The sequence below is a fragment of the Zeus faber genome, assembly GCF_960531495.2.
Source record: "Zeus faber genome assembly, chromosome: 7".
Lineage (NCBI taxonomy): Eukaryota > Metazoa > Chordata > Actinopteri > Zeiformes > Zeidae > Zeus > Zeus faber.
The window spans coordinates 25,471,909-25,490,440 of NC_137203.1; the positions used below are offsets into that span (position 1 = coordinate 25,471,909).

Below are 18,532 nucleotides of genomic sequence, written 5' to 3' on the forward strand. Positions count from 1 at the left end.
GCAAGTGAGTTACTGCTACCACCAAACTCAAACACTATTAACACTATATATACTACAATATATTATAATACTATTGTTAACGATAGAAACATTAATAATGACAAAGGTTAAATTCAAGAAGAAGCGCGCTAAACCATAGTTAGCTGGGAAGTCGTTGAAAAAACATAATTCCCAATGGCTTCTGGGATGAGTATTTCCTTCACTCTTAAAATAGTTATGTACACACTCTTGTACCTTTGCCGTCCTTTCCTTTTTCATTTGTTTTAATTGTCGCGATTTATCTCGTCGTTGGTCTGCTTGGTCCAGGCTTAAAATACTTTATAAACCAGGATTTCCCGAAACGTCAATGGAATGAGTGTCAAATTCACTTCCGGAAACGTGGGCGGTCCCCGCTGAGCTCCGTTCAACGCGCCTTCAGTTGGTGGCGGTGTTGCTCCGTCCATGGCTGCAATCCGCCAATAAGGACGGAGGAAGGAGGAACCCCCACGAATCCGCAGCATACTGGCTAGCATGCTAGCGTTAGCAAACAAAAGAGACGCCCCGGCGGAAGGGTGGCGACAGGTTTAGCGGCGGCCGAGAAGCTGGCTAAAGCAGGGACCCGTGCGGGGTTGGACAAAAAAAAAACCAAACAAACAAAAAAAAAACAATTATACGCGTTAGCGATGGCGTCGGCGGTAAAACTACGGAACGAGTGAAGCTTGTCCCGGCGGCGGGCTAGCGCTTGTTAGCGGCTTGAAGGCAGCAGCCCTCCCAGCGGGGTCCATGTAGCCTCCTCGGCGAAGCATTCCCACTATGGACGTCACCTCTTAAACCAAGTGCGACTCGCCGGCTTTTGACCCCAGGATCAAGTCGTGTTCTCTGCCGGCCCGCCCGGGAGGAACCGGCCAGAATGACAGGTGAGGGGAGACGACATGCTCAGCTGGTCGAGTCGGGCTGCAAACGTCAAATGTCGAGAGAATGGGGGCATTTTAGTAACGACACTGGCGTCCCCCCCCCCCCCCCACTTTAGTTTTATTTATTTATTATATATCTATAAAACATGCAAACAACAACAAGGGGTTACCGTTATCAAAATCAACTTGTCAATCTTTCAATATTCATTCAGCTCAGCTGTCACGATCGTTACATAATCGTCTGGTCGCGATTACTTGTCTTTTCGCGTACAATCGCAGATCCCACTTCAATGTCTATAAATGGCTCTACCTCACACGGTGGATGTGTATTGTTGTGCTGTTTATGGGCTCATACACAACTAAATCATTTATATCAGTCATTTGTATAAGGATTAATCGTCAACTGAAATGTCATGATTGTCACAGCCCCTGGCCATTATTATTATTATTATTATTATTATTATTATTATTATTAGGGGTCCAGCCCGCGGGGCTCTAACCCTGTTGTTTTTGCTCGGATTTTTATTATTAATCTTCTTGGCATTTGTCGGGCTAAAAGTATCTGAGACAGGGCGACCGCAGTACATGCAGACATGGTTGAGGTTTCGTTGGAACGGGGACGTTTGACATTTTCTGGTTCAAGTTTGATCAACACTCACGTACATTTGCAGCAGAAATGACTGAAAAACCATTGCAAATTCACCGGAAGTTAGCGCACTGTGGTTAGTTTCATAGGCAGGGAGCTTTGTGACAGCGCCATCCAATGTTTGGTTCCGGTTCTCAAAATCTGGCTCTCTGGGGGCTTGTTTGCATTCGGGGAGTTGCGCTTTGTAGACCTAGTTGCTTTGCATAGTATTTACACTCAGTCAAGACGACAGACCAGAGGAGCTGATGCCCCGTTTAATGTCAATGTGAAATGATGGTGTGTTTTATGCCGGGATCAGACTACACAATTTTTTTGTCAGTCCCAATCATAGTCCCATAAATTCTCGCCGTGTCTTGATTGGGAGACAGGCAACAATACAAGAATGAACCCCGACCAATCATCGTTGCATGAGTTCATAGGTCGTAGCCGTCTGAGGGAATCTCTGTCAACAAACATGGCTACGTAAGCACTATGTGTGATGCTGGCGGTCTTGTATTCTGAAAATACAAGAATGAAAAAGTGGACCCGTTCCAGTGTAGATCCGATCATTTGGAAAATCTGTGTCGGCAATGGATGTACAATCCAAAACGGTTTTGGTTTCCACCTCACCGTCTCTTGGACCATTTAAGCCCTCAGAATTCAAGGTAAACGTGATAAGAAACAATCTGTGCAAGCAACTGTACCAAAGACGTGTGACAATGGAAGGGGTCACTCATTTAGTGTCATTGCTGGATGTACTGGCTGTCCTTTGTACAGTGAAGCAGTGCAGGGTAAACAACAGGGTCTGTAATGGGGGGTTGTACCACAAAATTATTATTTGAACAAAAGTACATGTTTATGAGACGTGGTTAAAAAAACATGATACATTTGCAAATAGTTCAAATGTTGCTGATAAAACTAATTCCTTCCTTTGACAGAATATCAACAGAAAACTGCTCAAAATGTAATATGTCATTCAACATTTCGAGATGTTTATCATATACATACGAGCATACATTATGCAATGAAATGTCAGTAGTTAACTGACACAATAGCTAACTAATTACAATCTGACTAAACTAACTGATTTCTAAAATGTAATGCAGTTAGTAAATAGAATAAAATAAGAGTCAAAAGGTAATATACTGAGTGAGGGTACAAAAGAGAAAACAAGAGGAATAGACTTATGTATATACAGAGGTGTGTGTGTGTGTGTGTGTGTGTGTGTGTGTGTGTGTGTGTGTGTGTGTGTGTGTGTGTATACAGTACAGTATACAACAGTACGACACAGCAATACAGTAACACCGAACAGAACAGCAATTCAGCGCAGTAGGCGGTAACCCAGTACAGTAATACAGTATGCAACATACGGTACAGTAAGGCAATGGGGCCTGTGTGAATGTCTCAGAGAGAGCCCCTGTTGAGGTCAGCCTTGACAGTCCTTATGGCTTGCGGGAAGAAACTCCGTCTCAGTCTCTCTGTCCTCGCTGTGTGACTGCGAAGGCGCTTGCCTGACCGCAGCAGCTGGAACAGTCCGTTGTTGGGGTGATGAGGATCCTTCATGATCCTGGGGGCTCTACTACTACACCTCCTGTGTAGACTGTGGAGCTGCAGATGGAGCGGGGGGACACCAGATGCTTGTGGGAGGGGCTGCCGACGATAACAAACTACAAGAGCAGCTCCTCCCCAGCCACGAGTGTGGACGCCTCCCTAGCCAACGAACTGAACTCCTTTTATGCGCGGTTTGAGTCTGGCAACAGCACCGCTAGCTCGCTGGCTAATTGGAGTTACACCGCTGGGGATGAGCGCGCACTCTCAGTGTCCGTGCACAATGTCAGGAACGCTTTGAACCAGCTCCGGTGTTCACTACAATATTCAACATCTCCCTGGCTGAATCAGTGGTCCCGTCCTGCTTCAAGAGGTCCACTGTCGTTCCTGTCCTGAAGATCGCCTCTCCTGCCTGCCTGAATGACTACAGTCCAGTGGCCCTCACCGCGGTGGTCATGAAGTGTTTGGAGAGGCTGATTAAGGATTATATCTGCGCCTCCCTCCCCCGCACCTTGGACCCATTGCAGTTTGCGTACCAGCAGAACAGATCCACGGATGATGCGGTCTCCCAGGTACTGCACACCACTCTCACGCGCCTGGATGGCAGGAAGGGGGCCTGTGTGAGATTGCTGTTCATTGATTACAGTTCAGCTTTCAACGCCATAGTCACCCACCAGACTGGCTGTCAAGCTGAAGGAGCTTGTATTGAATACTCCGCTGTGTGCTAAACTGCTCCGTGTGTTTGGCTAAACGCACCACCCTCTGCGGGGCCTGACTGTCCTGAGCAGTACAGTTCCCAAACCAGGCAGTGGTGTTGCCTGTCAGGATGCTCCTCACCGAGACTCTGAATTTCTACAGCTGCCTGAGGTGGTAAAGATGCTGTCCATGTTAAGACCTCCGTGATGTGGACTCCCAGGTACTTGAAGCTGCTGACCCTGTCGACACACTGTGTACAGGGAGTACAGGTGGGGGCTGAGGATGCAGCCCGGGGGGGATCCTGTGTTCAGGGTGAGGGTGCTGGACGTGTGCCTCCCCACCCTAACCACCTGGGGCGTGGTTGTAAGGAAGTCTGGGGTTCACAGAGTGGGCGCTCACGCCCAACGGTGGAACTCCAGAGTGAGTAAACAGGAAGTAACGAGATGGCGGCGTGATCAGATTTCCCGAAAGCGGGGAGCGAGAACGCCTTGTATGTGTAGCAGAGGTCTAAAGGTCTCCCCTGGTGGCACATGTGATGTGTTGGTGGTAATCAGGCATAACTTTTTTAAGGTTCGCCCTTCGTTAAAGTCCCCAGCCAGCACCCCAGCTGGCCCTTCGTTAAAGTCCCCAGCCAGCATCCCAGTTGTGTCAGGTTGTTTGTTTTTAAGTCCACACAACACATCATATAGGTCTGATAGTGCTGTGTCGGTGCTTACGGGGGAATATAAACGGCTGTGATGATGACTGCTGAATTCCTGGGAGAGGTAGAATTGGATGGCATGAGATGGTCAGCTGTTCCAGGTTCGGCAAGCGGGAGAGAGTCTTGGCGTTATCTCGCTTACACCAGCTGCTGTTAGTCATGACGCAGAAGCCTCCACCCTTGGATTTCGCCGATTCCCCCGATCTGTCGGCGCGGAACACGGAGAAGGTCTCTCCTGGACGAATGGCGTGGTCCAGCACCACCAGGTTCAGCCATGTTTCCATCAGGCAGAGGACGCAACAGTTCCTCGTATCCCGTTGGAATCTAATCCTCGCCCGAAGGTCATCCATCTTGTTCTCTAGGGAGTGGACATTAGCAAGAAGGATGCTGGGCAGAGGTGGACGGTAAGGTTCCGTCCTCATTCTGATCAAAATGCCCCCCTCACTTACCATGGTGCTTCCTCCCTCGGCCGGCCCGTGGGACCTTGATTGCGTTGTTGTTGTTGTTTTCCTTGTTGAGAGTGTTGGTGCATAAAATCTCCACCAGTCACTCTGGATCAGCGGATAAAAAGTCCCATAGTTGTTCCTTCAGGAAATCTTTTTATATTCACGAGTGCATCGCGGTTGTAGGAGACCACTCCTGATGAACTTTTGATGGACATGGCGATGTCTCGCATTCAAATGATCACGATCGGCCAATATTAGTTCTAAATAGTCTGATCGGTATAAAGGCAGATCAGATGGCATGATACACAATAATCTCTCTTCCCCGTTATGCACGGCACTGTTTCCCATACATTGATTTATTTGTGGCACCCGCTACAATAGCAACATTGACTGCCACATATCATTTTTATTTTTCATTAATTTTTTACTGCTATTTTTTTTTTTTTTTTTTTTTTTTTTACTATTTATATGAAAATCTTAGAGCTGCGTTTAGTGCACAGTTCCTCCTTACCCTGCCCTGTCTCGCTTGGATCCGCCTGTAAATAGCCCTTCATCCCCGTGCACAAGAGAGCTTAGATTAAAATCATAACCTTTGATTGACTGATGATAAAAACATAATTGCTATTATTGCTGTTATTGCCACAAGGAAATAACAATCAGACTTTGCAGATTACATAGAAATTTGAATGACAAATCTGTTCAGAGTTAAGCATGGGATCTGAATGAATGAACTGAAGTGTGCACATGTTGCAATATTATAACATTGAATGTTATAATACATATGTATATCTCTGATTATCACACTTATAATAATTTAACGTGATCATAACTCAGAATTGGGGTGGAGTCTTTTCTCCTCAGCAGTGTGCCGTACACGCCGCGGATTGCTCCCTCCCCACTGTCCCGATCTGAGGGACAGTGGGGAGGGAGCACTACACTATCTAGACAGCAGTGTTAGTTTAGTTTAGTTCTTTCCTACGGGTATGAAACTTTTTGTTTTAAACACAACCGAGTTAATGGGCTGTCCCCTTCACTGCGTAATAGTAACATTACAGGTCCACTGCACATTTCTGTTACCGTCTTTACAGCCAAAACAAATATAATTTTTTTTTTTAATTCTAGATCTATTTATTTCTGTTAATTTCCTACTTGTAAGAAACTTTTTTTTTTAAACACAACTAAGGGACTGTCCCAATCACTGCATAATGGAATGAACAAAACAAAAACCTGTGCGTCCTGTGCCGCGTCACGCATGTTTCCCCATTGCTTTCTGTTGCTATGGGACTTAATTTAGTAAAAACTGGATGTTTTTGTGCAAAAACTTTACTTGTAAATAATACATTTTCCATTTCTGTGATGGTGAGATTTTCCTGACCAGACGCCGTTGGCGCGTGAATGGGTACGTACTTCTGCTTGCGCGGAGGACATCGCTTGAGTAGGCGGTCCTTCAATGTAGCCCAGGACACATTCACATTTACACTGCGAAAATAATGTCTCCCAGACCACCTCCAAATGTGGTCTGGGTGATCATATCTCAAACCACATTGATTGGGTGCATTTACGCATGTCATTGATAATGATCACAAGTAGACAGCTCTAATGCAAGGTGTACAGGGGGTCTAAATCCAAAGCTTTGCCCCTTGTGTTTAAGAGAGTGTAATAAGTTGCCTGACAATAAATAAACTGTTGTCAATACTTTCTTCTCTTAATTTTAATACTTAATAAACAATGTTAATAGTAGTTAAATAAATATACTACATACTACTATATACAACACACTAATACTACACGATGAATAGAGCACTTTACATAGACCCCAGTGTGATCGGTATCAGTCGTACTGCTTCCAGAAATAGGTGATCGGCCCCAAAAATCCTGATCGAATCACCCTAAAGCAATTTTAATTGGTGACCCTTGTGAAACAAAAGCTATTGTGGCTGATGGTAACTGCTTCTTTTGGGCATTATCATTTGCATAAGTGAAATGCTGATGTAAAGACAATGACAGCACAAACTGATGCTACGTTGCATGGGAACTTGAAAGTTTAATTGGTGTCGATACAAAGTGAGGGTGTGTTTTATGGGAACTCTCAAAACTGTAATTCTTATCTAACATGACTTACCTACACCTCGTGTATTGCTGCCTTCAGCTATATATAGGTTTCCAGCCCCGAAGGGGTGGGAGCCCGATTGCTTCTGTTAATGGAAAAACCGACGTCAGTAGTCTATGGATCTCATGGATCTGTTGCACTCACAGACAAGAATAAAATGTGTATTCAGCACTGTCCTGACATGCCGTTGTCCAAGTTTGAACCAGATGCGCTAATGGTGGCTTCCACAGGTCACAGTATAACATTACAGTCTTGTGATTGGTCAACAATCCGAACTCACCAAGCTGGCGGCATGTGCAGAGAGGACGGACGTCAGACTTTCATGGATGTCATGTATTCAGGGCAATTCCAACATGGCGTCGTTCAAGTTTCATCCAGGTCGGCAGTTGAGTTTTGTGGAAGAAGTTTATGATCAACAATGACTGCCTTACCAGGAAGGCGCCACGCACAGACATATAAATAATTTTGCACATGCACAAATTGACTGAATACACTGATCACGTGATGGCACTGCAGGCTCCGTGGAGTGCACACACCCAGGGTCTTTTTTTTTTTTGTTTTTTCCTTGCACAAAACCTGCAGGTGTAATGTAACTGACCTTGTTTGGATGTCATTTATATATAGCCTTAAGAAGATGGAATTCATGTGAGGAAAACCCTATTATGATTCAAAGATTTGTACATTTGAGTTTATTTATAGGTTTATAAAATAAATTATAATTGTGAAGGCATTTTTCTGTTGATTTTCAATGTGCAATAAAATAATTGGATGAATATTTGTGATAAATAATTGATCACAATATTGACTAAAATAATCATGAATCAGCCGTACTTCAGAATGATAACCGCCTTTAGTTGCGGTGTAGGAAACCCACCAGCAGCTGCAAACACCGCCCGATCATAGAATTACACTGTAACCAGGCCAGAACGAGTGAACTTCTGCAGTCACAAAACACAATAGAGAGCCAAAGCAGACTCGTCCATTGAACTTTAACGAAGGGCCGACTACCCTGGACCCTGCGTACTGTTGCCTGTAGCTATATTCAGGGGTTCAGCCCAAATGGTTCCACATACAGAGCAGAAATTAGCGAACAACCAACGAAAGTTGATCTATATCACAGATGCGGTCCAATGCATTTCACGCCAAAAATGTCCAATCCGGCTAAAAGTATCTGGAATACAATTATGACAGAATCCATGAACAAGGTTAAGGTGTCGTTTAAACTGGTATGTCACAAAGATCTCGTGGTTTAAATTTCATCCAAATCGATCCACATACAGAGCAAATATTGGTGAAAAACCGAACAACTTTGACCTGAAAAATTCAGCTGGTCTTGCTTAACTGACATGCCACTATTCGTAAACAAAATGAACGAGAAGAGATTTAGAGTAAGACGCTTTACAACATCAACATACTGTTAACTATAAATGTACAGGTCCCAATTGAGAATGTCCTTTGGACCGTGTCCAGTGTGCGGTGCACACTGTCACTCTACTTGCGCAACGTAATCAACTATGGATTTACGTGTGTGTGTGTATATATAGCTCCTTTCCTGGTAGATGTCAGTAGGTCTGTTCGATTGATATATTATCTCTGTAGTCCCCATTATTTTACCGGATGAATAAAAAATTTGAATAAAAGGTAGTCCACAAAAACTCGCAACCACGTCGACTACAATCCACTGGAATGGGCGACAGTGATGCGTTCAAAATCAGTAAGGCGTCGGAAAAATAGAAGCCGTGCAGTGGTTATTACTCACAGAAATACCACAAGGTTTTTGAATGTCATGTAAACGTCATTTACTGAAAATGTATTCCAAGGAAAAAAGTCAACAAATAAATCCCTACCTTTGACAATATATCAAAATAAACTTTGTGTAAAATGTAACATTTTGCATTCAAATAATTTTAAAATAGAGAACGCTATAGCAATGAGTGACCCTTGTGAAACAAAATCAATTATGTCAGATGGTAACTGCTTCTTTTGAGCATCATCATTTTCAATAAGTGAAAACAAAGAAAATTACAGGAAAATTAGACTTATGATAGGGAAACACATGAAAGAAAACTGCAATTTATATAGTAATTATTTAAGACATGCCTGGTTATCTGTTGAAAATTTTCAATTATCACATGAAATACGTTGGAAGTAGGTGTACTTTAGTTGAAATGTACTAGGTGTACATATATTCACATATAGTCGTAACAAGTGGTTGAAATATTGCACATCAAAGCCACAATTTAAAATGGAAACAGGAATTTACTTGAAACAGACTATCATTATAAAGTTGTTACATGTGTCAAATGTGGATCAAATTGGTCGGGATTTTTCGCTAATTTCTGCTCCGTATGTGGATCGATTTGGATGAAACTTCAACAAAATTTCCTAATTGCTCTACTTTACAACTTACAAACAACATTAAGACTGTAAACTCAGCTATTTAGAGCTGAACTATTTCATACAATACTTATGGCCCATTACAACTTAAAATCAATGGTTGATGTCTGGTTGAAACGGAAATGCTTTGTACGTAATAACATGAAAGTTGAATTTGTGGAATTACATGGACATAACTACATTATGTTTTATAAGTTCAGTAGATTTTGCTGTACTACAAAAAAAACCCAAAGTGTAACACGTGCCTAAAACGAATGAACTGGACCCTGTGTATTGCTGCCTGCAGCTATATTTATTATTATTATTATTATTATTATTATGACATACATATTGCTAGTGTACTATTCTTGAGATGTAAAAGTTAATATATCCTCTTTTTGCAACATTCTCTCCATACACATAAGCAAGATGTAGTTTGCTGTACCACTTTGTGATTATAACATCGAGGCTCTTTGCCCATTTATTTTTAATATTCAGAGTTGACCAATACTGCTTTTTGTCCACAGATGATGACGTTTTATTGAAAGTACCTGTCATTCGGCAGCTGTACCACTGGGACTGTGGGCTAGCCTGCTCCAGAATGGTCCTCAAGTAAGTGAACTTCAACTTGCAGAGTCTTCCAGGTCACTTTAGACCCGTGATGTTTCGAGATTTGACACCACTGTCCACAACCTTTACAGGTACCTCCACCCGATCAGCGACGAGGAGTTTCAGAGCGCCTGCTGGGAGCTGAAGCTGACGGAGAGTGTGTGGACAATTGACCTGGCCTACCTCATGAGCCACCTGGGGATCAGACACCAGTTCTGCACCCAAACACTGGGTGTTGACAAAGGCTTTAGGAACCAGGTACCTTTTGGGAATAGAAGGCGCAAGCAGGCATCAGGGTGGTCAGTCCCACAGGTGGCTGTCTAACTCATTAGAACCTAAACCCAAGCTTTTAAGAGAGAAGTTTATAAATGTAGTTCTGTGCAACACAGTATATGCTTAGTTGCCTTTTACTTACTAATGTGTTGAGAAAGATGTTACTCTTTTTATGGGTGCGGTTTTGTGTACTTAAGGGGATCAGGAACAGTTGCGTTGGCCATTAAGCAGTGTAATAGCGATGTAATCAGTTGGGACGATGTAGCCGATGGTCCTCAAGAAAATGCTTGAGGAGTGCCACGTTGAGGAAAAGTGTGTGTGTGTGTGTGTGTGTGTGTGTGTGTGTGTGTGTGTGTGTGTGTGTGTGTGTGTGTGTGTGTGTGTGTGTGTGTGTGTGTGTGTGTGTGTGTGTGTGTGTGTGTGTGTGTGTGTGTGTGTGTGTGTGTGTGTGCGCGCAATATTTTGTTTGCATTTGAAAGAAAACACATTGACCATGGCCAGGGAGAACATGCCAGCTTAACCTCTGCCATTTTCGATTACGACATGGTTTTGATTTGTTCCGACGGCTGGCTGTGGGAATGGCTGACACCAGACGTGCATTCAGTGTTTTATAATCCCCGCGCTGAACCCAGGATTGAACCATGCTTTATTTTACTGTTTTGTTGTTGAGTCTAATTGTCCTTCTTCCCACGCACATTCCAGTCCTTTTATAAAAAGCATTTTGACACGGAAGAGGACCGGGTGAATGAGCTGTTCCTTAAGGCGGAGAACAAGGGTGTGGTGATCAAGAAATGGTGAGTTTTGCTCATATGTTAAACTGGGGGAAGAGGGAGCTAGACCGTTTGACTGATGGAAACTGATGAGACTCCTCTTTTTGGACGTCTTTACCAGCTCTGTTACAATTCAGGAAATCCAGTCTCATCTCGACCAGGGCCACGTTGCCATAGTATTAGTCAACGCCGTGGTCTTGACATGCGAGCTGTGTTCTTCGCCTGTCAAATACTGCTGCTTCCTGCCCGTGGGACAGAAGTGTTTCTGCAGGAAGCCAGAATACCAGGGGCACTTTGTAGTGGTGTGTGGCTTCAACAGGAGCACAGGCTGCATGTTCTACAACAACCCCGCCTATGCTGACCGTAAGTTATCCACAGCGCAGGAGGATAAAGCAGACCCCGGGGTAGGGGTGCACTGAAACCCATGCAAGCTGGGATGCAGGGATTCATTGAGATCAATTTTGGGAAAAAAAACAAACGATTGATTGTCCTGTTTGGTGACTTGCCCTGTAAAATGGTTTCAAAATATAACCAGGTGCTATTTGACATTTAAAAAGTACACCTTCATTAGTTGTAAACCAGTTGCTAAACTGAAAACAGGCCAAAACCCCACCAGTTTTGATTTATTTCACTTGTATCTGATTAAAGTTGAAGCTATTCCATTTGAATTACATTAAAGTCTAATGTCTTTGATGGGCTAGTAAATAAATCTAAAACTACTAATTTTATTGTCCCAGGTTAGTGTTGGAATTGGTCAAATGTTCCAAACTCAGACCTAATGTTATTACATTTCACTGTATATATGTATGAAAGTATGTAGGTATATGTATGTGACAAATAAAAATCTTGAATCTTGAATCTAATGCAGACTTTATACCAGAGGGTTGTCGCAGACTAATGTCAGTGCCTTGCTTCAGTCTTTTAGCGGTAGGTGGTCACAGGCTCTACTCAGATCAGTCTTAACACAATCTCCTGATAATATTAAATAATGTTTGGCTTGCGATGGTCAACAACGTGATTTATAAATCCCAAGCCACAATGATATAATTGCTTAGTGTGGGATGCAGCATTATTCCCAGTCTTTGGAAACTCAAGATAGTGTGTCAAGCTCTAAAACTAAAACTGAGTGACTTGTGTCAATGAGTTAGATTTGAGATGAAGTTTGACTTGAGTTGTCTGACTGTTTCTGTGTTTTGTGCCCGTCACAGGAGTTTGCTGCACCAGCATCAGTAACTTTGAAGAGGCTCGGCGGAGCTACGGGACCGACGAGGACATACTGTTCATCTACAAAGAGAGCTGATAAGACTCCAGCGCCGACCCCTGTGGTGGCACCTCTCCTCCTCCAACAGCTCATCCTCCTCCAGCTCCACATCGTAGGGAACGCAGTGCGCCGCAGGTCGGAAGCGGGCGTTCCACGCCTTCGCCAACACTACAAGGCTGCGCCGTTCACAACTCCTCTATTCCTTACCCTAGTGGGGGCTATGTGACAGTTAAGGGATCAGCAACTGGAAAAAAATGAGTGAAACAAGGATTTATTTTTATTTATGTCATAGATGAGCAGATATATAAAATATTTTTAGGGTGTCTAATGGGTTTTTTTTTTTTTTGTTCTTTAACTCAATAGATGGTAGGTCCGGGCAGAGCACAGAGTGCTAGAGTGAGTGAGGTGTTCAAGCTTTCACTATCATGTGTCATGAGTATTAATAAGGGCTTATGGCGTCGTTTAGCAGATCATTTCTACCAAGAGTTTTCTGTTCAACCCTGAAATCTTAAACTCTCCTCTTGCCTTTTTTTCTATAGAACATTACTGATTAACATGCTGCGGCTATGTTCTCGGTTGCTACACGGTTGCTCTATCAACAGGGATAAGAGGGAATAATTGTGTTTTGAGAGTCTCAGGTAATCCTTGTCCTTGAAGCGTGACGTATGTGTCAAACGATGAAACCCTGTCGCGCGATCATCCAACGCACTACGCTGCAGCGGGCTGGCGGAATCCAGAATCCATCAGATGCAAAGCAAAACGGGACGCCACCATCGCCTGCTGCTTTGGACAGACATGCAGCTTCCTAAACGGGGGTTGATCTCCGTTTCGGAAGCGAGGAGTGGATTTCAAACAGGCCCAGTATTTTGACGAGTCAAATCTTGCGACAGAAATTGGTGCGGACACAACCTGATGAGATGAAATGAATTTCCTCAACGTCAGTTGATTTTATTTTTTTATTTGTGTTGTTGATGAAGTTGTTAAGCTATGCTTTCATATAAACATAATTATGTATTTAAATTATAATTTTACAATTAAATTGCTTTTCAAAACGGCTACGAAAAGTGACTTCCTGTGGTTTCGTTCATTTTAAGTGTGAACAAAATGGTGCATATGAGCAGGAGACCTTTATTTTTTATGATGCATATGATCACATTTATGTGCTGTAATCAATAAAGAATTTTGAACACATTTTGAACAAATTTTGATCCATCTCACTAAACACTTTCATTTTGTCACTGTGTAACATGTGAATTCATCCAAGAATGACTCGATCTACAATGACTTAAATAGTCGCCGCCATAGTGATCCGATGGAACCAATAGGAGTTTCAGAAATGGAGAAATTCGAAGAAAATGACAAAACTAAAACCCTTATCCCCCGACTCACTCCCAGACTATGTTGGGTTTGAAGTCTTCTCTTACAGCCTTGCTGAGTTCCTCAGCGTACTCCGCATACCTCCCCGTCATCTGCAGATACAGGCACAGAGAGCAAGAAAACCATAGGTGTCCATGATACATTTTTTGTGCGATTATACTGTATATCTCTTACGTCTAGACCTCTCTTTGCTACATGAGGTGATTGTACCTTAAAGCTCCATTTATCGCTGATCTGTCTGTTCATGTTGAGGTCCAGTTCCACCACCAGCAGCCCGTCGCGGGTCCTGGAGAGGCCTGGCGAGCGGCTGCCGTCGGGGGCGGCCACGTAGCTCGACCCGTAGAAGTGTCCAAAGTCGTGGTGAGCTACAGGAAAGGAGAGCAGCCCCGGTGACTGTCCGCTGGATGCTGGCTGTGTATTTCATGGCATCCTTTTACTTAAGAGGACATCTCGCTCACCTTGCTTCCCATCGCCGGACGTGAATTCGTTTTGAAAGTGCTCCTGCAGGGAAAAGAACAAAACAAATGGTTGAAAGTAAAGTGCAGATGATTAGTGGAAGGGAAGAATACTCGCAAGCAGACGCACTACATGCCAAGAGCCTCACCGTCCCCACGCGGTTGATGGCGCAGGTAAAACAGTGATGTGCGATTGCTGCATTCCTGGCTTCAATTGACCACATGGGCTCACTTGTACAAGGATAAAGAAATGATCATTGACAACGCTAGGACGACACCAAAATTCTGGCATTTTCAGGTGCGTGGATTGCCCTTACCTACCTGAGGGCCCCCACCGTAGCAGATGGGTTGAAGATGATCTCGGCGCCGTTCATGCTGTACATGAACCAGTTGAGGGGGTGATGGCGACCGTAACATATGTTCACAGCTATCTTACCGAACTGCGTCTGGAACACCTTGTGTCCGCTGTTTCCCTCCATGTAATAGGTTGACTAGGTAAGATTGAAGGGGTTAAAAAGGGGTAGAATTGTGATGATCAAGGTCGAGCGCAGTCCTTGTATAGCTCTAGACACATTGAATTCTGAAAATGGGTTTTAAAGACAAGAGACCACAGCCAACCTCATTGAAGTCTCCGACCCTGGGAATGTGGTTCTTCCTGGTCTTGCCCAGTACGCTGCCTGAGTTGGAGATCACCACCGCAGTGTTCCACATGGTGCTGTGCAGCGGCTCCCTCTCCAGAATCGGCGACACAACCACCATGTTGTATTTTCTGGCAAGCTAACGACAGGGAGTTTCGAGTCAGTTTGTGTTTCAAATCATGTACTCGATCATCCATCCATTCATTTGTTCATCCGTCGTCTTTAACAACCTGTTCCTATGGTGGCTTACGGGAGCCTGAAGCTGATCCAATTTAAATGGTCTCCCTGTCCCATGTCAGTCCCTCTCTGTCCCTGACTGACATGGGACAGGGAGACCATTTAAATTGGATTCCAGATCATAGCAGGGTAAAACACACACACACACACACACACACACACAAACGCACCTAATCTGCATGATACTCGAGCAACAGCGCCATCCACTGTCCCACTGTGGCATCTATCACACATCACTTCACTGGTTGAAGCAAAGCTGTTTTTATTGGCGCTTTATTTTTGTGTAACCTGTAAACTTTTCGTCAATACATTCGATATAAATCAGTCTTATTTATAGAATCTTTAGTGTTTACACGTGGAAATGTAGTGTATGTTATTATTATTATACTATTATTATACTATACTATTATTTAGGTTTTAATGTCAATGTGGTAGTTTCCCCTTTTCTAGAGGAAATTTGTCTGTTTATTTGTACTTTATTAGTACCGTTTATTTACTTGTACTATTTGCGCTGTAAAAATACACACAGCACTCTTATTATTTTATCCAAGCATCGCTTTTGAGTTGTGTGGGTGATGCAAAGGACGGATCTTACCTTTTGGCAGAAGCGTGTGGTGTTTCCGTCCTCTGCAGACTCTGCAAACTCTGTCCACGGTTCTTTTTCCCGGGTGCAGAAGGCAAACGGCATGGCTGCAGGGGGCCAAAAAGCAGGTCAATCTCCAACGACTAGCCTTTCAGGTAACAATTCTTTCATTTCCGATTAGGATACTAATTAAGTAAACTAACTCCAGGTCTCCTGAAAGCAGACGATGTTGACATCACACATGGCTGCTACCTCTACCATCTCACCAATCCGGTTGTGAAGGGCAGTGATCTGCGGAGGGGCCCAAACTGAGGCATTACTCTACTGGAAAACACATCAGAGCGCAGACGCTGAAAGTTTTTTTTTGCCCCTCTGACCTCTGACCTGGTCAAGAATGGGGGCATCCGTTGGCAGAACAATGCGGTTCTGAATGAGTCCCACCCGGATCTTCCTGGGTTCCCGGAGCTGCTCGGGGGAAGCTTCAAACCGGTGTCCCTTTAGCTCAAAGTCTCGTTCTGTGGCAGCATCCACAGCACACGTTGGAAGGTCCATCCTCCTGATACACCAAATCAGAGAGAATGTTATTTGTTTCGTTCACGCTTTTACCTGCAATTGTTAATGCTTTGCACTTTTTTTTATCTTTAATCTCTGCATTTTTCGGGCTAAAAGAATCTGAAACACGACAACGGCAGTGCACACAGACATAGTTGGGGTCTCGATAGAACCGGGACGCTTCCAACGTCTTCGAGTTTGATCAATATCGATCTACATTTGGAGCAGAAATTTGTGAAAAACTGTCATAATTTCATTAGTTTCAGGAGCGGGCCGCTTTGCGAGATCATCATCTGAAGCTGTAAGTCCAAGCTTCGTCTCACACAGACAGCTTGAGCCAGTGCTGCATTTAAAGGAAACCAGGAAAACGAACACGAAACATGTGGCACGAAAAGCCAATCGTATTGCAGGAGCGTCGGCGCTTCCTCCACTCTCTCCCCGGTCGCGGCCCTTTCCGGCCGGGCGGCGGGCAGCGGGGATTAGGAGGGTCTTCCTCAAATGCCAATTTGAACTTCAACTCGTCCTCCTCCCAACCCGAGGTGGGGCAGCCCCCATCCCGCAAAAGGAGAGCGACTAAAGAAAGAATCCGAGATTTTCAGTGACATCTGGTCCGGCCCAGTCAGAGAGAGTCCCCAGGTCCGCTCCAAACATCCTGCATAACAGTGTGCAGATTTGGGAACCTCCGATTACTGAAACCTGTAATACATACCTAACGTGACTAGACTGGACCCTGTGTATTGCTGCCTTGAGCTATATTTATTATTATTATTATTATTATTATTATTATTATTATTATTATTATTATTGTTGATGATGATAATAATAATTATTAATATTATCATGAATTTACATATTTTCATTGAAACTATGTGGGAAGTAAAACACCAAAACCTTCCTATATAGTCAGACTTCACATAATAAGACATCAGTGACTTATTACTCATATGAACTCATAAATTGAAAGTTTCATATGAGTACTTTTTGCACTCTTTTCCATATAAGCACCATAAAATAAAACCTAGAACGGTTGCTGTTTTTATTATTAACCCAAAAATTATTGAAAATATTCCCACGGTTTTGGTTTGGTATTTTAAAACGAAAATTTCTGTAATCTATCAACTTTAATTGAAAAAGAAAATGAAAGGCCCTCCAATATGAATGTGCTTGTGCAAAACAAAGTGGAAATCGTTTTGCCGTGTTTGTTAAAGAATGAGTAGGATATTGCACTTTGAACTTTGGACTCTCAATGGATACTCTTCTAGTAGTGGAGGGCTACACATTCACAAGAGAAACCAAGGTCTACTTGTGACAATGGAATAATAATAATGATTAAAAAAAACAAAACCGCATTGGCTTTGAAGGTAAAGGTTAAAATAATCCAACAAAATAAAGTGAGTCGATCTAGATGGCCTAAATTCCAGCATTTCTTCAGCTCGATAGCTCAGACAAAATAAAAAAATAAATAGATAGATAGATAGATAGATAGATAGATAGATAGATAACAATAATATCAAACAACAAAACAATAATAATAATAATAATAATAATAATAATAATAATAATAATAATAATGAAGTGTAACTCACTTAGTTGCATTTCCGAAAAGGATGCGTTTCACTTCTCTGAGTTCCTCCGTGGGAATGTGCGTTTCCAGCGTTTTTTCCAGCGATTCAAACTCGGCTCGGGCCGACATGACGATCTCCAGATTGGCGGTGCGGCGCAGTCAGCGGTGGATCGATCGCTCTCTGTCCCCCCCCCAAAAAACAACACGGATCTCCGTGTATCTACTGCAGAGGTTGCGCAAGGGCTGCAGCTCTCCGGCTCCGTTCTAATCGAGTTCAGTCCAGTTCGAAGTGTCGGGACTGCACGTGCAAACGACGACACACCCCTTGACCATTAATGTGTCACCATGCAAGCATGGAATGATCACGTTTGAACAACTATCCCATGGAGAAAAAGCCACAATGGATCAGCCAGGACAGGGTTGTATACAGTGTGAAGTGTATACGTTATTAAAACTAACAACAACGTGACAGATTGATGTCACTTTGTTATTTTGCTTGCGCCAAGTTGCTTACGTTTGTCCCTAAGGTTGTGCCGTAGGGCGGCCATTGCGCTGTGGCGTGTCCTGGGAGAGCGAGGAAAGAAGAAAATAAAGTGGTGTTGATGCCGAACTTCATCCCGTGACTGCATCTGATTATTCCCGTCCTTTATCATTCAGGCGAACCCATAAGGTGGGCTACAATAATATATTATTGTTACTATTATTATTATTATAAATATAGCTATAGGCAGCAATACATCGGGTCCAGTATCGACATCAATTACAATTTTTTGAGTTCCCATGGAACACAGCATCAGTTCGTGCTGTCGCTCCTCTTTA

The 18,532-nt window shown here is 43.4% G+C and overlaps 2 protein-coding genes across 2 annotated transcripts; one reads left to right on the plus strand and one right to left on the minus strand.

The window, feature by feature from the left end:
• The first annotated feature begins 545 nt into the window (after positions 1-545).
• Positions 546-12,390, plus strand: gucd1 (guanylyl cyclase domain containing 1). Its single transcript, XM_080003227.1, has 6 exons — positions 546-896; positions 9,922-10,006; positions 10,096-10,261; positions 10,979-11,070; positions 11,168-11,409; positions 12,255-12,390. The coding sequence occupies exons 1-6, from the start codon at positions 890-892 to the stop codon at positions 12,344-12,346; spliced, it is 684 nt and encodes a 227-aa protein (XP_079859353.1). The 5' UTR covers positions 546-889; the 3' UTR covers positions 12,347-12,390.
• A 1,257-nt stretch (positions 12,391-13,647) lies between these two features.
• Positions 13,648-17,930, minus strand: upb1 (ureidopropionase, beta). Its single transcript, XM_080003226.1, has 10 exons — positions 17,736-17,930; positions 15,982-16,153; positions 15,801-15,888; positions 15,610-15,704; positions 14,758-14,916; positions 14,461-14,630; positions 14,289-14,370; positions 14,143-14,185; positions 13,895-14,049; positions 13,648-13,776 (listed from the first exon to the last, which is right to left on the minus strand). Exons 1-10 carry the CDS (start codon positions 17,840-17,842, stop codon positions 13,693-13,695), a joined length of 1,155 nt encoding a protein of 384 aa, XP_079859352.1. The 5' UTR covers positions 17,843-17,930; the 3' UTR covers positions 13,648-13,692.
• Positions 17,931-18,532: the final 602 nt, after the last annotated feature.

Excerpts from the sequence above, each read along its gene's own strand:
- gucd1 (XM_080003227.1), top strand. Across the intron at positions 10,262-10,978 it reads ACAAAGGCTTTAGGAACCAG|TCCTTTTATAAAAAGCATTT; the intron begins GTACCTTTTGGG and ends CGCACATTCCAG. Across the intron at positions 11,071-11,167 it reads GGTGTGGTGATCAAGAAATG|CTCTGTTACAATTCAGGAAA; the intron begins GTGAGTTTTGCT and ends CGTCTTTACCAG.
- upb1 (XM_080003226.1), bottom strand. The coding sequence starts at position 17,842 with ATGTCGGCCCGAGCCGAGTTTGAATCGCTGGAAAAAACGCTGGAAACG. Across the intron at positions 14,917-15,609 it reads CCACACGCTTCTGCCAAAAG|CTTGCCAGAAAATACAACAT; the intron begins GTAAGATCCGTC and ends CCCTGTCGTTAG. Across the intron at positions 14,050-14,142 it reads GTCCGGCGATGGGAAGCAAG|CTCACCACGACTTTGGACAC; the intron begins GTGAGCGAGATG and ends CCTTTCCTGTAG.